General features: G+C 36.1%; 2 protein-coding genes and 1 long non-coding RNA gene across 4 annotated transcripts; 2 read left to right on the top strand and 1 right to left on the bottom strand.

Annotated features, from left to right (window-relative positions):
- Nucleotides 1-1364: 1364 nt before the first annotated feature.
- Nucleotides 1365-5283, top strand: LOC126714993 (G-type lectin S-receptor-like serine/threonine-protein kinase SD2-5). Of its 2 annotated transcripts, XM_050415418.1 has the most exons (3): nt 1368-2036; nt 2928-3966; nt 4609-5283. In XM_050415418.1, exons 1-2 carry the CDS (start codon nt 1475-1477, stop codon nt 3926-3928), a joined length of 1563 nt encoding a protein of 520 aa, XP_050271375.1. In that variant the 5' UTR covers nt 1368-1474; the 3' UTR covers nt 3929-3966; nt 4609-5283. The 2 variants fall into 2 exon arrangements, with proteins under 2 accessions (XP_050271374.1, XP_050271375.1); XM_050415417.1 differs by having other exon boundaries at nt 1365-3966.
- Nucleotides 5284-12968: 7685 nt separating this feature from the next.
- On the top strand, nt 12969-13700 carry LOC126707174 (uncharacterized). Its single transcript, XR_007648851.1, has 2 exons — nt 12969-13020; nt 13182-13700. It is a non-coding gene; the product is annotated as an uncharacterized LOC126707174 (long non-coding RNA).
- A 1251-nt stretch (nt 13701-14951) lies between these two features.
- Nucleotides 14952-17246, bottom strand: LOC126714991 (uncharacterized). Its single transcript, XM_050415416.1, has 2 exons — nt 15240-17246; nt 14952-15125 (listed from the first exon to the last, which is right to left on the bottom strand). Exon 1 carries the CDS (start codon nt 17202-17204, stop codon nt 15240-15242), a length of 1965 nt encoding a protein of 654 aa, XP_050271373.1. The 5' UTR covers nt 17205-17246; the 3' UTR covers nt 14952-15125.
- Between the last annotated feature and the right edge of the window lie 2811 nt (nt 17247-20057).

The following is a 20057-nucleotide window of genomic DNA, read 5'->3' as shown; positions in this document are numbered from 1 at the left end:
TAGAACCATCCATTCGACTGACGCTACAAATCATAGCCCCTAGTCAAGAATCATAGCCCCTAGTGGAATTCTACGCTAGAACACTATAACCGGCTGTTAGAAAGGACAAGGGAACTGCTTCGAACTACCGTCTATGCCAACACACAAGCCTTCCCCACAGACGGCGCCAATTGTAAGGACGCGATTCGTAACGAACCGTAACAGTGTTGGGTTCGCACGTAAAAAGGCCCAAACAATATCATTTGTAGAGCGTGGGTTTGAAAGGCTAGGCTTCAATCACCAGACGGTGGGTTTCTAGTGGTGTTCATACATGATTAAGTCGTTTTCGCCTTAGGAGTATTTCTCCTGGAGGCGGGCTGGGAGGTTCTGGTTTTTGGCCATTTTTCCCAGCCTCTTCTCTGGATTGCTTACTTTTCCTTTTATACTAGCTTGTGTTCCTTATCCTTCGTCCACGTGTAGGATCGGCATTCCAAGACTGATACTTGTCCCATCAGCCCATATCCAGAGTGGTTGGGGGGTGGTTGTAAAAGCTGGAGAGTATGGCTCTATCAGGTGCAGAGTATTGAATGGCAGTAAGGGCAGCTTTCCCTGGTCGTTATACTTTCCCGCATACCCTTTTCTATTGACACAGATATTTTAGATTTTTTTCCAAACTGTTTCTATACCGTTTTTACCCCTCCTTCCTGTGAGATCTCGGACATGCCGAGGACTTAATCGTCCTTGGCTGTGTCCCAAGGCTATTTTGTACTTGTATTACCGATCCTGGGCTATGACTTTCCTCGGCCTGGGCCTTTGGGCCCCAACGAGTAAATGGGCCTGGCCCACGAATTATTGGGCCCCACAAGTATTAATAAGTTTAACTGAGTTCATTCTTCATATAAGTGGTGAATTCAAAGTAATGCATTTTACATCAAGTAATTTGTTGCATGACTTTCCAAATAGCAAATACATGTTGTTTTCTTTATAATTAAAAAAAATAAAAAAGAAGATTCATGTGAAATATACAGGTCAACCCACCGAACCTGCAACCCAATTGACCCAACTTGAATCCGACCTGCCCCGCCAGTTTTGCTATGTCCAATTGATTCAGCAATTTTGAGCTAATCACGGAAATGGACATTCCAAAATGGGTAAGGACTTCTGTTGGCGAGCTGCTGCTTGTGGACTAAAGTTGATTTTGTAGACGAACCGGAAGCTTCTGATGTTTGTGGACTGAAGTTGATTTTGTAGGTCAAACATTCAACCATTCAACCATTCAACTATCAAAAAAAGGGCAACCATTCAACCAATGAAGGATCTATGAAATTACGTTAATTATTGTCGTCAAGTCGTCCTAGAAGTTAATTATTAACATTTTTTTGACCGAAAGTATTCTAAACTATGCTAGCTAGTCGTATTTCCATCCCCCTTTTCCTTGTCCAGAGTCCGCTTTGCCTGTCTTTCTTCTAGCACTGTATACGTGTTGTTATAGACAATGGGTTGGGCTTGCTGTACTGTTCTTCTTTATCTTGTTCTTTTTCCCATCATAGTTCTCGCTGAAAGTTATCTGACTGTAAACTCTTCTACTACTTCTTGGACCAACAGAGAGCCTGTTGGCGATTTACTGAAAGCCGATGCGGTAATTATATTTGCCAGTAGATCCTCCGTTGATCCAGACTATGGAAATGCTTGTTTTTGGGGCTTCTTCTGTGATCAAACGTGCAACAGTTCTCGCTTTGCCACTTTCTTTCTTAATGATGATCCACGAGTACTATGGTCTGCCAACCCAAAGAATCCTGTTAGCATTGATGCGACTTTGAAGCTCAATTCGGAAAGAGGTTTGGTGTTACAAGATGCTGATGGAACTATTGCTTGGTCCACAAACATCAGCACCAAATCTGTGGCTGCCCTAAACTTAACCGACAACTGCAACCTCATGCTATTGGATGAAAATAATGCTACAATTTGGCAGTCTTTTGATCTCCAATATGGGCCATTCGACGTTCTATTTTATGGGCAAAAGTTGGTGCCAGGGCAGCAACTCACTAGTGAAGGAGGTTTGTTTTCGCTCTCTCTCACCAGTGAAGGGTTGTTTGCTAGTATAAATTCTAATCCTCCTCTAAGGTATTGGAATTATCAACCTGCAGATACTATCAGTTATGTTCAATTTCTGAATCAAGGCTTAAGTTTTTACGGTGTTAATAACGATTTGTTTGCTAACTCACTTGATAAATTATCCATTCCTTCAACATCGTTATCATTGCGGTACATGAGATTTGGGCCTGATGGACACTTGAGAGTGTATGATCAGGCTTGGAAAGAAGTGGCTGATCTTTTAAAATTTACAGATTTATGTTCTTACCCTACGGTTTGTGGCAATTATGGCATTTGTACAAACGGCCAGTGTGGTTGTCTTCGACCCATAAATGGGATAAGCTACTTTCAGCAAATCGAAGGCAGGCAACCTGACCGTGGATGCTTCCCCATTACTCCCTTGTCTTGTGAAGCATCCAAAACTCACATTCTTTTAGAGCTCCAAAACATCACATACATTCCCTTTAAAGATATTATCCCATTTATATCAGAATTAAAGCCTATAAGTTTAGGGAATTGTAAACAGGCATGCTTAAAAAATTGTTCGTGCAAAGCTGCTATATATTATTCAACTGGGTATTGCTATTTACTATCTGAAATTTTTTCACTTAATTCCACTACCATAGAAAATACCTACCATAAAGTATACATTAAGGTGCAGAATTATGTCCCAAGTGTAGTTCCTCCTCTACAGCCGACAAACCATGAAAAGAAGAAACGCTCTCTTAGAATAATAATGGGATCTAGCCTTGGATCATTGCTTTTTTTGTTTCTAATTGGAATCTTTGTTTTTCGAATTCGGAATAAGGAAAATGCTGATGAAGCTGAGGAGTATTATTTGGATCATGTACCAGGAATGCCCACAAGATATTCTTATGATGATTTGAGAACCATAACAAAAAATTTCAGTAAAGAGCTCGGTGGTGGAGGATTTGGTACAGTTTTTGAAGGGACTCTGATTGACAGCACTAAGGTTGCAGTGAAACGTCTTGATGGTTTTAGTCAAATCAAAAAATCATTTTTAGCTGAAGTTGAGACAATTGGCAACACTCATCATTTCAACTTGGTAAGACTAATTGGATTTTGTGCTGAGAAATTTCAAAGGCTTCTTGTTTATGAATACATGTCCAATGGATCTTTAGATAGATGGATATTTAACAAGAATTCTGAGATGCTGCTTGATTGGAAACTTAGAAAGAAGATCATGATTGACATAGCACGGGGACTAACTTATTTACATGAAGAATGTAGGCAAAAAATAGTTCACATGGATATAAAACCCCATAACATCCTCTTAGATGAGAACTTTAATGCAAAAGTCTCTGATTTTGGATTGTCTAGACTAGTTGATCGTGACCAGAGCCAAGTTGTAACAACTATGAGAGGGACTCCTGGCTATATGGCTCCAGAATGGTTGAGTTCAGTAATTACAGAAAAAGTAGATGTATATAGCTTCGGAATAGTACTCTTGGAGATATTGTGTGGAAGGAGAAACTTTGACCGCTCTCAACCGGAGGAAGCAATGCATCTAGTTGATCTATTTAAGAACAAGATTGAGGGGGACCGATTGGTGGATTTGGTTGATAAGCACAGTGAAGATATGCAATTGCATGGAGAAGAAGTTGTGAATATGATGAGGGTTGCAACATGGTGTTTGCAAAATGATTTCACAAAGAGGCCTTCTATGTCCATGGTGGTTAAGGTTTTCGAGGGTGTCGTGAACGTTGAATCAGACCTAGATTATTTCTTCTCAAATCCACATTTACTAAACCCAAGAACTGGAGTTGATAACCAGGAAGTGCAGGTTGTTGCTACTACTCCATTGTTTCCTTCAGTTCTATCAGGACCACGATGATTGTTCACTACACAATCTGTTGTTGTTTGAAAAATGAGGTAATTTCCATACTTCTATTAAATCTCACATCCAATGACTAATATTAGTTGTTTAAATTTTGAGGGAATTAAGCTTTCAGCACGATATTTCATGTGGTCATTTATTGGCAATAGCATGGCTTCTCTGGTAACATTTATTTGACATTGTTGCAGTTGATTTATAAGTGTTTATTCTGTCACAAACACTTAAAAATTTAAGTTTGAGCTGTAGACTTTTTTTTTTTTTAAGAGAGGCAGAGTAGTAGACTTTGTTGTTTAGTTGTGTTTCGATCATATGCATAATATATGGTAGTAATTTTTATCTAAGTTTAAACTGAAGTAGCAGAACTGAGATTTTTCTGTGGCTGTGTGTGCTGGATAGTGTCCCAGTAAGAGGGGTCCTTGCCAAGAGAGGCATTAATTGTATTACTACTTGTTCTGTTTGCGACTTGGGTAGTGAACCCTTATTCGTATTCTCAAAGACTGTAGATTTGCTAAATCCTTTTGAAATAGGATGGGTATTCCCGAAATTTGTGCTGTAAATTTAACAGACCTTAAAGGTTAGGTGGCAGAGACCTAGAGTTGTATGCTAAATCGATCTGTTGTGGAATTAGTCAATTCCAATTCTTCTTCTAATAGATCTCTCTCCTCTCTTTATTGCAGGTGGTTGCTGATCATCGAGCTTGAGCAATACAGTCTGAAGCCTGTCTTGCCAACCGCTGTGCTGATGTGTAACCAAGAAGAGGACAGACTTTTTAGTTTGTTCTGTTCCTTCTGAAATCGTTTTGTACCTTATATATATATATATATATATATATATATAATCTAGTTCAAACTTTCCTGGTTTAAATCATAAGAGAATGGTTGCATATTGAAGTTCGTATTACTTGGAAAAAGGATCAGATCAAGAGGTTTCTAATCAACTATATGCAATTCCTCATATAGATTCTAGTCTCCCGAAGCAACTAACAAACTTTTTTTTAGGCAAGTTAATTTGTGGCAAACAAATCTTGGTGTGTTGTTATTACATCCATTTCCTGGATGCTACTCGTTCTTATAGCCTTCTTGAGCACAAGGACATTCGTTTAGTTGTTGTCTTTCTTGATATGTGTAATGCATAGATGTCCAATTACAAAAAATCCTTGTTTAAAAAGTCTTTTCATGCAATGTTGCTGAAAAATCTTATTTATCATGTAGCAAAATAATGAACTAATTAATGCGTAATTCTATGTACACAACAGTTTACGTAGAAATACAATTTATTATGTAATTCTACATATACAATAGTTTTTACAACAAATTTTACACTTATTGAATTGACGAGTTATTAGTTTTCAATTTTTCATATAAGTCTATCACAGACATTACTTTATGAGAAAATCTAATACCACAACTTATCTCACAGCTTCTTTACCATATATGTGATCTGACAAGGTGTAAGTGGTAGAGAAAAAATTGTAGGACCATGATTAAGTGATAGGCAAACCACTCATAATTTCCCACATATTACAATTGTGGTAAAAAGTTGTGAAATAGTATGTAGACCTAAAACTACTCTTACATTATTAACATCTTTCCATCTCAAACAGGCATGAAATCTTTTGTTAATTTCAGTGTGCCGCTAAACTTACTATTAACTAAGATTTTCAATGATGTACAAACCTTATTTTTTAATTAAAAAAGAAAAACAAAACCAATTAAGTTCAAAGTTAACAATTTGATATATGTTGAACAAACACAATAATTATCACTAAAATTGCAACCCCAACTAACGAATTATCAATAAATAAATAAAATAAATATCACCAAAATTCAAAAGCAATAAAGGCAATAAATAACAATAAAGTCATACAAATTTGTAATGAAGGGGAATTCTTTAAAAACTTTTCAAAATTGTTAGCTTTGCTATAATTTTGGTTGAGCAAGCATACAGTGAAGATTGAAGATTGAGCAAAGCTTCAGACACAATATAGTTGTGTCAACCTTTTTTTTTTTTTTGAGAAGAAACAATAGTAGACTTTATTAATACAAAATTATGTTATACAATGGGGAAAAGAAAGAGAGACATTCTTTTAACCAAATGATGATCTCCTCATTCTCTTTTGCAACACTAGCCAAAACTAGAGCAACACGATTGCATAGTAAAGAAATACTAAAAAAAGAAATAAATCAAAACTATCACACAGAAATATAATGTCTTCAAAAAACCAAACTAATGCCAGAGAACAAATCCACTCTTCAAAGTTTTCGAATGCCCATAAAACCAGTATGGCGCCAAACAACACCCTCTTGATTTACTAAGGAATCAGTGTGATGTGGATTTTTTTCTTTTTTTCTTTTTTTGTTTTTTGTTTTTTGTTTTTTGTTTTTTTTTTTGTTTTTTTGTTTTTTTTTTTTTTTTTTGTTTTTTGGGAAACTTGGGGACCTTCTTCTATGGCTAAACAACAAAATCTATCACTGCTTCTAGGATCCCAAGCCCATGGCATTTAATGTCTAAGAATCTTCATGGTGGCGAATGGGATGAGGAATTACCCCCAACAACTTATTGGGAGACACTAAAACTATCTATGCAGATAGCTTGCTTTTTAGTATGTGAAGGATCCAGGGATAGTGAGGAAGATGAAGAATGTTTGCCTAAAGGTTGAATCTTAGACAAATTCTCAAGAGAAGTCTGAGACTTGGAACTACATAGAATACACTTCCATGATCTCAAAGACAATTCTTTTTCCCCAATATATCCTCATCAAAATTGGAAATACACTTCATCTCCATATCTGATTTTAAGCTTTCCTCATTTGAATTTTCATTAGCCACATTTGCCAACGTACTCCCCTGCTGATTGCTTGGAGATTTTGATTTTGACAAAGAAGGAAGTTCCTTATTTTCTGGAGTTACAAATTCGGGTACACCACCATTACATTCAAAACTTGAAAATTGAATAGGATCAAGAAATTTCGGCTTACTTAGATCTCTTAGCTGTCTTAGCTTCTCTGGTAGTTGCTTAGCTGTATCTGTATCAGCTTCACTAGTCATCAATAGCGGTGGGGGCTGAAGGTTGATGATGGGTTGCCCAATTCCTTCCTCTTCTCCATCTACAGATAGAACTTGAGGATTGAGATCACGTTCAGTTGGAAGGGATTGAGAAATATCCTCCTTTGAATTTGGATCTTCAAAATTCGAAATTTCGTGGCAAGATATCTGATTGGAGGGTCATGTGTTAGTTAAGGATGGTTGAGTAGCACCGAAGTTGGGAGGTGGATCGGCCCCCGTTTTTTCAAAAGGGGCATCCTCCCTAAACACATTACCGAAGCCTTCGACTGCCATGAACGTTTTCCTACCTAAGGAAGAAGGTGATGCTTTAAGCCAAGCTCCATATTCTTGCTAATCCAAAGATAATGACCCCTTACTTGCTAACCACAGACTACATTCTTTGTCATCGTGAGAAACCATGCCACATCAATAACAGAAGTTTGGTATCTTTTCGTACTTGAAAGACACCCAATCCTCGTGGTCACCATTAAGCAATATCTTTTGACCTCGACACAGAGGTTTAGAGACATCAACTTCCACTCTTACTCGTAAAAAATTACCCCCTATCATCTCCCCCTTCCTCTATGAATAAGATACCTCCCCCACCGATCTGCCAATTTCAATGGTAGTTTTCCAGTTTAGCTTATCCATTGGAAGACCGTGCAGTTGAATCCAAAACTTAGCCATCGAAAACTTTAAGTTTAGAATTGGACATGAACCATCGTACTTCTGCAAGAGGACCAGATGCTTATCAAAAGTCTACGACTCCATGGCTAGTACCCGCTCAGCATCACTCTCCACTTTGAATACAAAAAGGATTGTATGACTACCAACAACTCGTATCTGGAAACCATTGTGAGCTTTCCATAAAGGTTTGAACGTGCGACCTATAGCCTCAACATCCAAAACTCTACGGGTTAGGAACTTAGTTGCAAGAATATAATCTTTATTGACCTCCTCCTGGTTATCATCCAGATTGACCCTAGCCCCTTCGTCCTTAGTGAGCGACGTACGATTCCAATCTTTTAAAACCTCATCCATGTTTGAAAACGAACGAAAAAAAATGAGAAAAAAAGGAAACAAGAAAACCTATAAACTAAAGCTATTTCCCCATCCCTGAAAGGAAAAGAGAACCCAACAAGCCCCACTAGTAACAGTGTTACTAAAGGGAAAAGATATCACTCCAAAGGTTTCAAATATAGTTTAGCTTTAATCTTTCTGTGATATAGTGAATATTAAGCAGGACTTTATGAAAATTGATTTTGAGAAAAATTCTTATTTCAAAAGCAACTTTGGAACCGTAAATGTAATTAAATAATTTGGAAATTGTAAAAGTAGAAAAAATCAGCTTTTCCCTCGCAGAAAGAGAAAAGGCTTACCCTCTCCTCAGGCCAAAATGGCCAAATAACCATAAAATCCTAAGTATATAGTTAGTAGTTTTAGTTTCCAAACTGTATTATTTACTAGCATATCGAGTTTAAAAGACTCGATTTTGGGCTATAAATCAAGTCTCAAAGACTCGATTTTCATATTCTGATGTGGCAGTATTTTCCTACTTGGAAATCGAGTCTCTAAGACTTGATTTATATACTAAAAAAATTTTTAAAAAAAATTCTAACTCTCGAGTCTCTCTCGTTCAAGCCAAAATACACAATTTTTTTTTTTTTTAAGAAATCCAGAAACACAACAATCAGATCAAAAAAGAAAGAATCAGAGCAGATGAGAGAGCGACCTGCCCAGAACATATCAAGAACCCAGAGGAAAAAAAAAAAAAAAAAAAAAACCAGAAAGAGAAAGAGAGAAGAACCTGGATCGATCGGAGAAGAACCCAGGCCGCACGACGAACCGCGTCGCCTGGCCTGGGTTCTTCTCCATCTATTTCTGTTTTTTTTTTTTTTTTTTCTCTCTCTCTCTCTCTCTCTCTCTCTCTCTCTGGGTTCTTCTGGGTGTTCTTCTGTGTCTGGGTTCACCTTTTTTTATAAGGTTTGCAAATCGAGACTTAGAGACTCGATTTTCATGTGACCACGTGGAAAAATATGCCACATAGGAAATTATTAGACTATGAAAATCAAGTCCCTAAGACTCGATTTATAGGCCAAAATCGAGTCTTTTAGACTCAAAATGCTAGTAAATAATATAGTTGGGAAACTAAAACTACTAACTAGAATTTTTTTTCTAAATAACAATAAATATTAAAAAATTTAGTTAATTGTCACATTTCAAAACAATATTGAAAACTAGCATCTCTAGTGTCTAAAACTCGAGTTCCAAGATAAAAATCGAGTTTTTAAGTCTCGATTTGTATGTGGATTGGTTTAAAGTGGAAAAAAATTAAGCTGAAAATCGAGTTTTAAAGACTCGATTTCCATTAATTGAATAAAAACATTGCTATAGGTCTATAAAACGTCACTATAGGACTCTATAAATCTGTACTTAAGAAAAAAAAATTCCAGTAAAACGCCGCTATAGGGCTTTAAAACGTCACTGAAAGGCTTAAAAACGCCACTATAAGTGAAATTTTTTTCGCATAAAACTCGAGTCTTAAAGACTCGAGATCTATGGGGTGTTTTTGTAATATAGATCTCGAGTTTCTAAAACTCGAGATGCTACTTTCCTTTATTGTTTCAAACATTGCCTAACTAACTATATACAATTTTTTGGATTTTTTTAGAAAATAACTATAAAATCTAAACAATATCATTAGTTAGCAAACGTTTTAAACTATTTTGGTTTCTAACAATTCGAGTTTATTGGAGTCGATTTGTGGGTTGTAAAATCGAGTTTAGTATACTCGATTTTCCTTTTTTGCAGTGAACGACGTGGGAAATGGGCGTACAGAAATCGAGTTAAATAAACTCGATTTCTATGCATACAAACCGAGTCCAATACACTTGGTTTTTACACATAGAAATCGAGTTAAATAAACTCGATTTCCATGCATACAAACCGAGTCCAATACACTCGGTTTTTACACATAGAAATCGAGTCCATTAGACTCGATTTCTGTGTGTAGAAAACGAGTCTATTAGACTCGGTTTGTATGTATAAAAACCGACTAGCGGTTTTTCTACACAGAAATCAAGTCCGTTGGACTTGATTTCTATTTTCTTTTGCCACACGTGTCTCTCAACAAAACTCTCAAAAAAACTCTCATTCAAAACAGTCTCAAAAAAACTCAGTCCTCCCACACTTTACAGTACTCTCTCAAAAAAAACTCTTTAGTTCAAAAAACTCTCATTCCCTCCCACACTCACAGTGCATCACTCAAAAAACTCAGTCTCTCTCTCTCACTCTCAGTCCTCTTCAGCTCCGTCGCCGTTCCGTCGCACTCGATCTCTCTTCAGCTCCGTCGCCGTTCCGTCGCATTCATTCCCTCTCTTCAGCTCCGTCCTTGTCCGTCGCCGTCGGCCCTCCATCTCGCTTCGGTCTCTCACTTTCCGTCGCCGTCGCCGTCATAGAAACGTTGCCTTCGCCGTCAGCGTCTCCGTCTCCGTCGCCGTCGCCGTCGCCGTCGCCGTCCCAACAAACCGCAGGGTATCATTCTCATTTGATCTCTTCTTTTTGGGTTTTTATATCATTGTATGATTTTTGCTTATATGTTCTTTTATTTTTTTTATTTTTTGGGTGTAATGTGAATTGAGTTATTAATGGGTTTTTGGATTTTTATTTTTATAAAATGTTTATTATTTCTGTGATTTGAATGCACAAGTTATGCTTACCAGTAAATAGGTAGCATTGATTGCTGGGATGACATGATTTCTTATTTATTGAATTGCTGTTTGAACCTAGGGTTTTTATCATGTGGCCTTTTCAATGAACTTTTAACTCTTCACCATCTTGTGTGAAGTTGCCATAATCACGATATATGTTCCTTCCTAGCAAATAAATTGCTCTGATAGTTTTTTCTTGTCATGACTAGCATCTAACTGGGTCTAACGTATTTGTAGAAATATAGGAGGCATTGAAAAGGCCTGAATAAAAACATCTCTTTAATCTTGGTTTTCTGTTAGGCATTGAACGAGAGGGCAGGGATTTTCTTTATACATATGTACATATGTAAAGAATCTATTGATAGATTTCTCATCATTTGGAAATTAAAAAATTACGTTATTAACTGCTCATACAAGTGTAAATGGACTTTGCCATTAATGCTCCTCTTTCCAATTAATCGTTTTAGTTCTCAAATCAGCATATTTCTTCATTTTTGGCAGTTCCACATATATCATGATGCTTTAACTTTCATTAAATGTCTTATTCCTTTTTTTATATTGTTTTATGGTCTTTTGGTTTTATGGTCTTTGTTTCACAACTAGTGACGCCATTCCTGCATTTATAGTCTCTTTCTTATTGAACATAATTTTTTTTTTTTTTCGTGTAATTGTTTTGGCTGCTTTGTGCTTTTTGTATGTAGTCTTTTTTTCAATAAAATTATTCTTATAAAAAAAAGGCTCTCCTAAATATTACAATATGAAATTCATCATATATATTAAAATGTCTGTCTAGAAATTTATTTTCCTTTCTTCCTTCTTTATATAAGCATAGAAATGATGTTCATCCATATATATACGTATTTGAGGTGCTAATTGCATTTTATACCTTGCAGGAATAGGCTTGAAAAGGCTTCACAACATAAGCTTTTAGAGAAGGTAGTTGCATAGTGATATTGCAGGTAATGATTCTACTATGTTGCTGCATTTCAAATCTTGGCTGCCATGTTTGCTTTGTTACCTTTGTTCATCTGCTTTACTATACATTGCTGTTATTGAAGATTTTTTATTTATTTTTTTTTTTTTTTTTTGTCCTGGTATTTAAATTTTGCATTATATTGTCTTATTTTTAACATCTGGTTCTTCACTTCTTCTGCATAGTTTTCACATGAATCTACACAGGCAATGCTGCAATGTTGAAATGATTTTATGATTTCTTACATTATGTTTGGTAGGATGAAGTGTAGAAATGAGATTTTTCGTACCTAGTTGTGTTGGGGTGGTAGGGTAAAGGCTTTGTTCACCATTGTACCCTGGTTTGGATGTTTTGTTGTGAGTTCAGACAATCAATTTTAGAAAGTCTTTTAAGAACCCACCCCACAAACTCCTCCCCCCTTTTTAATTTTTTCAGATCTTTTATGTAGCACGTAACTGTAGGGTCCATTTGGTAGGAGGGAAAATAGTAAGGCCAACTATGTGGGTAGCCCAAATTAATCAACGCGGATATGATTTTCCTTCATTCTTTTTGTCACCTTTTGTAAAACTTCATTGTAGCCCAAATTAATTTTATGAGTAAAGAGGACCATCTGCTTGTTGTCAAAATAAACTGAATCATTTTCTTGTTCATCACTTTCCTTGCCAATTTAACATGTGATTATATTACTCTTGACTCCCTAAACTTCGTGCAGTATGGCTGCTGTTCCTGCTCAGCTCCCTGATGAGTTTGGTCCTGAGCCCACTGACGATTCAGTGTTAAGGTTTATAAAAACACATCGAGCGTGCGCTGTTTGGGAAGGCAAGGTAAAAATGAAAACCGACCACCTGCTGAATATTCTCTTCTTATCCTTTTACATTATGTTGATTTTTTTTTCTTCCCATTTCTGAAATTCTAAGTGTCAATGGTATTACTAGCTTTCAATGCATGGTCATGCGCATTAGTTGGGTTAAGTTAGATTGGTTGACTGTTAGTGTGGGTGTACATGAACAAAGCAATCCTAGGTTCATAAGAGTTATTTTTGTTTGAAGCAATGTGACCTGTGATAATTTTATTGTTGCTTGGCAAGAAGTTGTTCAGGTTGTGGTTGTTGCAGTAATTTTTATTGTTATTATTGAGAACGCTAGCCTTTGCCTCTAGTTTCTTTTACTTTCCTCTATTTAGGTTGTTTATTTTCCATATCATGTCAAACAGAGCTAAATTTTTTTAAAAAAAATGTGCTTGAGATTGGAAGCAATGGTACATGCATAAAATATGATCCTTAGGTTCCAAAAGCAAAACATAGAAGTTTATTGGGGCTTTGAAACACAGGGCGTCATTCCTGATATATTTACTATGGCAAAGGTCATTACCCATAATCTATTTTAGGAAGACATGTAAATCATGTTAGTGTTGCAAGTGTCAATAGCTTTTTTCTTTAAATAACTTACAATTTCAGTTAATCAGTTTTTGTTTTATAATCTTATGCAACCATTCCATTGAATCTCACAATTAATATCTATCAGGGTATTGGCAATGGTTTACCATTGGGAGCAGTTGTGACAACCCCAGAGATTGCGAGTGTATTGGCCCAGAAAATTCAATTTAATACTTTTGGAGGAAACCCTGTATGTTCGGCTGGGGGGCTAGCAATGCTGAGAGTTATTGACCAGGAGAAGCGTCAAGCTCATTGCGCTGATGTTGGTTCTCACTTGCTCAAGCGTTTGAGAGCTCTTCAGCAAACACATGAAAGTAATTACTCTTGAATTTAACATTTGTAAAAAAATCATCACACTTTTGTCTGTATACGGGTATCTATTGTAATTTAATAGATAATATTGGCCTTGCCCTTTTAGAGCACTTCCTCTAAGTCTCCAAATTACATTGAAATGTGAATCCTATGAACCAATTGTTAGGTTTCTATGCACTAGTGGAATTTCTTTCCTTAGTATTAAAAACCCATATACGTAATATAGTATTCCCATTAATCACTAATTCCCATTAATCAATGAATGCAAACCTTAAGAAGGTCACTGTTAATTTAATATTTGCCTTCATGCATCATGCTAATGAAAATTGTATGAGGATTTTAGTCTTCAGGCAGGAGCTTGCATTTAAACTTAAACAGAGTTTTATCAAGTTTTACTTGATGTCATGGCCCTCAGTCGGTACTTCCCTGTATCTGTTAGAATCAGTTTTTCGCAGTAGCCAATGTGTTATCTATATGGGTTTCCTCTCCAATTCAATATCGTTAAACTTGTTTTTTATGTGTTATTTGTACACTTATTTCCTCTCCAACTTTGTATTTCCTACAATAAACTTGTTGTGATATTGTGAATGTTTCATCAATACCAGAACAAATTTAAAATAAAGATATGGAATAGAACACTCATAGCTAATTGTCCATTGTTCAATTTAAAATAAAAGTCATCTATTTCACCTTTTCTGTTCCATTGATGCTTCTATCAATCACAAATTGTTAGAATTTATTTTTTCCTTATAAAATAACCAATGTTTAAAATGGGGAAAAAAAATCAGACAAATGGGAGGTTGTAATTGATATATTTGATAGACGATAATCTGTTCACTAGATAAATGCATAGTCGGGTTTGCATGGATGTTGAGGTGGGAAATTTCCTACGAGTGTCGTTAGAAATAAGTGTTTCCTTGGGGTGTTTATTGTTTCTCTCTTTTTGGTTGTTTTTTGATGAATGAGCATGATTGCACTGATGGTACTGACCAAGCTTCAATTGGAAGTTGTAGCATCAATGCTCAAAGCACGAATAATTAAAGGGCTGATGGTGGATTGACAATATATATTACTGCTTGAAGGGGAAGGGAAGGATGTGCATGTGTCTATAGCATTCAGGAAAAATCATAGTTAAGAATTGTGAACATTGGGTTCAATAAAGGCTTTTTATGTTTTTTTTTTTGGGAACAAAAGAACCCTTACAAGTAATATTCTCCCCTAAAAAATAAAATAAATTTTTATTTTTATTTTTTTACCTAAATAATGAGGCTATTGCATTTACGTGGAGCTCTCTTGCCATTTCTCTTTTTGGTCTTCTATAATTAACTATAATAGGAGGAAAAAAACAACCTTAAAAACAACCTTAACCGTCCAAGTCACACATCACTCTGACAAAATTTGTTCCTGGCCTGGATATATATGTACTGTTTAAAGTTCATTTCAGTAAGTTAATTCAATCATCACAATTAAACTAGTGAGTAGTAAGCAATATAAACTACAAAATTGTGGGGATTTAAAATTGAAAGACAAAATTAAACAGTCATAATATCACAATCTAGAAACAGGTACATTAGATATAAAATACTTCGATTACAAGTTCATTCAGTGACAAACAAAATAATAATTGTGTGGATACAACCCAGTAGTAAGTTCAAATACATAATAAAGAGAACCCCAATTGACATCTACAATGCCATTCCAAACTCGAGTATTTGCATGCCTAGCAAAAATTCAAATATTGTTGTTAGATACCAAAACCCAAAACATACGTACTAATCTATGCAACTTGGCTAATTGATACAATCATGGCATTTTATATAAAAGCATCACTTACCTAGTTTGGATTATTACTGCTTGTCGAAGCCCCACGGGAAAGCGGACATCTTCTACGGTTATGCCCATGTTGATGACACAGTCCACAGCTCTGCTTTTGCTGAATCTCCCTCAAGTCAGAATCTGGCCTCCGGCTTCCCGGTTCTCGCCGGACCCCATCCATCTCATTTCGTATCCTAGACGCCACAGGTCGACCTTTGCCCCGCAACAGTTTTGGGTCAGGCACCCACTTTGGACCATCCACATCCCTCCACAATGAATCTGACTTTGGCACCACAAATGCATGTGAGTAGGTGTGAATGGCGTTCACCAAACTATAACATGGGTCAATATATGCAGTCGCATCTTGCCCCAAGTACTGAAGAGCTTTAATTGCATGTGAACAAGGGATCTTTCTAATTTGCCACTTTCCACAACCACATGTTCTGGCCTTTACATTTACTTCATAACTATGGTGTCCCCCTCCAGAGCTATAGATGTTGTATGAAGTAATTACTTGATATATACCATTCTGATTATTAAACGGATTTATTTGGTGTGAAATTGATTTTTGTAGGTTGTGTCCATAGATTTTTAAGGCATATTTAGTCCATACCTTGTCCTTTGAGAGCTCATGAGTAATTTCTTTGTGTCGATCATGGAAATACGCAACAAGTTTGCAATGAGTGAATTCAACCATTGCAGCAATGGGTAGGCCACGGGCACCTTTGAGTACTCCATTGAAGCACTCCGAGACATTGGTTGTCATAGCCCCATAACGGTATCCACCATCATGTAGTTGGGTCCACTTGTCTAGATCCTCATTCATTAGATATGTGTATGGCATGATGGATGAGTCGGGTTCACTTTCCTGCCGCTCGGTTCTCCGTTTCTTCCTAAGGGCCTCGATCTCAGCTTCCTTGATAGGTTGCATGTACAGCTCAAATTTTGATTCCTTAGTAGCATACCCCGCTTTCAAGGCTAATGACTTTAAAGTGGCGTCCTGAAAATGCGTGTTGAAGTTGCTAGCAACATGTCGAAGGCAATATCTGTGAACTACTCGTTGTCGTCCATCATCATGTCTAGGCCAGTTTGCAATTGCACTTTGAATACCCTTATGTCGGTCAGAAATTATACAGATGTCCTTATCTGCTATCACATCCCCCAGTGCATTCCTGAGGCGTTCTAAAAACCACCCCCAACTAGACCCTGACTCTTTGTCCACAACAGCAAAGGCAAGAGGCAAAACCTTGTTGTTGGCATCGGTGGCCATTGCAATCAACAACACCCCTCGATATTTACCATACAAATGGGTCCCATCAATACTGATCACTGGCTTACAATGTCTGAATCCTGCAATGCATGGAGCGAAAGCCCAAAATATATAGCGCAATATTGTATCACCGAACTCGTCCCTGGGTATGGTGTGAAACCAGAAACGGGTGCCAGGTTCTTGATCCCAGTATGCAAACAATAACTTTTTCAACCTTTCGTAAGACTCTTCCCAATCCCCAAATATCTTTGCAATACCTCGTTGTTTCGCATCCCATATCTTATAGTAAGAAAGAATATGCCCATAATACTTCCCTTTAATGAAATGTCTGAGGTGATAAATTGTTGCCGTGTGTTTCTCTTTCAACAATGGAACAAATTCTTCTGCTAGAAAATTACAATCCATCATTCTACCATCAAGGGCCGTGGCAAGGGGCATACAACTATGAGGACCCCTATAAGATGTGACCATCCATAGTCCGAGTTCAGGCTTCACAACTGCCCCAACGTACCACATGCATGATTCATCGCTGCATTTCACAGACAGTCTACTTGTGGTCGACCTACTAGTCACAAAGTTTCTGTTATGCTTTGCGGCGTAAATTGTTAATGCACGTCTCACCGCATCTTTATTAGCAAAAATCAACCCTTTCGCAAAATTCATGTCTGCATTCCAAGAACCAAATGATTGCTGAACAACTTCAGGATCAACCATATTTTCCCAAGTATTTTCATAAAATGATGAGGCAGAAGGTTCATAAACGAGGGCCGTATTTGTAACATGCTGAACTCTAGCATTAGCGTCCTCATCATCTTCATCACATTCAGCCATATCATCAACATGAGGAATGTGAGTAATTTCATGGTCATCAAGACCCCTGTCAAAGTCACCATCGTCAATCCTCTCTTCATACTCATCTCTATCCTCACAATCTTCCCTAGAACAGTCTTCGTCTTCATCTTCATCTTCAACTACTGGAACTGTAGAGGATTCACCTCGATGTGTACAAAATTGATCTTCATATCTATTTCCAGGTTCACTCTCAATTGTTACTGGTGTCTCTTGAAAAGGGGGTGTATAGCCTCCCAATGTGGTGCATTGATCATCTAGGACTGCAAACTGTAGAGATGTAGTTGTTTGTACAATTTCGTCTTCTACGCCGACTTCTGCACGAGGCTCCAAAGTGACATATAACTCAAAATCTGCTGCTTGTTTCCATTTGTCCATCTTACTAAACATGAATTTCACATGTTTGTCCTCTGTTATCGCCATATATCTGTAATTAATGCATTGATTGAAGACTTCATATGGAGAACGGAAAGTAATATGTATGTCATGCAAAGCAGGGTTCACTTGCAACTCTTCCATAATTTTTACTTTCAGCTCATTCAGGGTCTTTAGCTTACGGCGTATCATCATATAGTAGCACTGGATACCCGGACCTTGAAATGAGGCTCCATCATAAGGGTTGGCATTGCTAAGGGGTCCACCGTAGTATATATTTATATAGATCATTGTCAACCTATAGATCATCAAGTGCAATTGTGTTAGTGACAAATTTATAACGCTCAATCAACATCAATCACAAAACTTTGCGTATGAAATGCCAACAATACTAACCTCAACCAAATTTGCATATACTCACCTTTAGTAATCTTACAAAAATAGTCATTACCAATTTCATATTCTTTAAAAATTCTAAATCATTCTAGGGGCATGACTTTCAAAACCCATTCAAATAAGTTATGATGAACAAAAATATTATATACCAACCAGTTATCCATTGAAATCTCTGTTACAAATCTTAAGCAAATATATCTTGAAATAATTTATGGTAAAAAGACTACTATCTTAGGTATCAAACTCATAATGTTATGATATATCCATGAGAAAGACCTAAAAGTACTAAATATTCCTAACAATTGATCACAATATTTAGTACTAAATATTCCCAATAATTAATCACAATATTAATTTTTTTTTTAACTTAGCATATTATCACAATATTTACACTAACAAACAAAACAAATATTCCCATATGTTGTAATAACATAATAATCACAATATTTGGTACTAAATATTCCCAATAATCACAATATTTGTAGTTATTTTCTAAAAAAACCCTAATGACTCCATTCTTTTTGCCAATATCTAATCCCCTAAAATCCTAAAGGGCTATGGAAATGGACAGCGTTTGCTCTCTTTCTATTTTTAAAGTCTGCTCCTTTTTTCCTAACTTGGAATGTTACAAATGGTAATAACACCAAATATTTGTAAATTTTTCACAAACTATACGTGCTCGTGCTGCACCATCCTTACACATTCATTCATGGTCATGGTCATGACCATTTCATGTTACAATTTTACTGTTGCAACTTCCTTAAAAAAAATAAAAAATAATTGGATTTATAAGATTTTGAGCTTCGAACCTTTAGCCAAAAAAGTTTTATATATTCTCTTAAATGAAAAAATAAAAATAAAAAGGAAAAAATTGCATATCTAGAGTACTCAAATTTTCACATAATAATCACAATATTTGGTACTAAATATTCCCAATAATCACAATATTAACTTTCTTAAAAAAAAACTTAGCAAATAATTTAATCACAATATTCACACTAACAAAAAAAAAAAAAAAAAAAAAAAATTCCCCAATATGTTGTAATTTAATCACAATTATTTACTAAATATTCCCAACAATTAATCATTAAATTACTACTCATTATAGATATTTTTTCTTAAGTAGATTTATGATCTTATATAAATGTGTTATAACATTAATTTAAAAAAAAATAGCAAATAATCACAATATACTAACAAATAAATTAATCACACTATTTACACTAACAAATAAGAAAAACAAAACATTTCCTAATATGTTCTAAATTTTTCTTTAAAAAAAACCTAGCAAATAATCACAATATACTAACAAATAAATTGATCACAATATTTACACTAACAAATAAGAAAAAACAAAACTTTTCCTAATATGTTCTAAATTTTTCTTTAAAAAAAATCTAGCAAAATAATCACAACATTGTAAAAATATTACCTGAGAATGTTGTGTGATGAGTGTTCTGTGAGTGAGTTGAATATAGAGACTGTGAGTTGAAAGAGTGTTCAAGAGAACTTATATTCACAATACAGAGAGAGCATATAGAGACTGAGTTGAAAGAGTTGAAAGAGAACTTATATTCACAATACAGAGAGAGCATATAGAGACTAAGTTGAAAGAGTTGAAAGAGTGTTTAAGATAACTTATATTCACAATACAGAGAGAGCATATAGAGACTGAGTTGAAACAGTTGAGAGAGCATATAGAGACTGAGTTTCTGATATTCACAATACAACTTATTCCCACGGCAAGAGAGAACTTATTGGAGCTGGGACCCACAGACACATGGAGGGCTGGGGACTGAAGCTGCTGTGGGGGAACTGTGATGCCCACGTGAAAGCTGCTGTGGGATGGGAGTGTTGCTGTTTGATGGAACTGATGTTGGTTTATAAAAGGAAATCGAGTCCAAAGGACTCGGTTCCTAAGCCTGAAAAACGAGTTCGTTAAACTCG

The sequence above is a fragment of the Quercus robur genome, chromosome 2 (assembly GCF_932294415.1).
Source record: "Quercus robur chromosome 2, dhQueRobu3.1, whole genome shotgun sequence".
In the NCBI taxonomy this organism is placed as follows: Eukaryota; Viridiplantae; Streptophyta; class Magnoliopsida; order Fagales; family Fagaceae; genus Quercus; species Quercus robur.
The sequence above is the reverse complement of the archived record's forward strand: the minus strand, read 5'-3'. Positions and strand labels throughout refer to the sequence as shown.

Coding starts and splice junctions, on each gene's coding strand:
- LOC126714991 (XM_050415416.1), bottom strand. CDS start 17,204: ATGGTTGATCCTGAAGTTGTTCAGCAATCATTTGGTTCTTGGAATGCA.
- LOC126714993 (XM_050415417.1), top strand. CDS start 1,475: ATGGGTTGGGCTTGCTGTACTGTTCTTCTTTATCTTGTTCTTTTTCCC.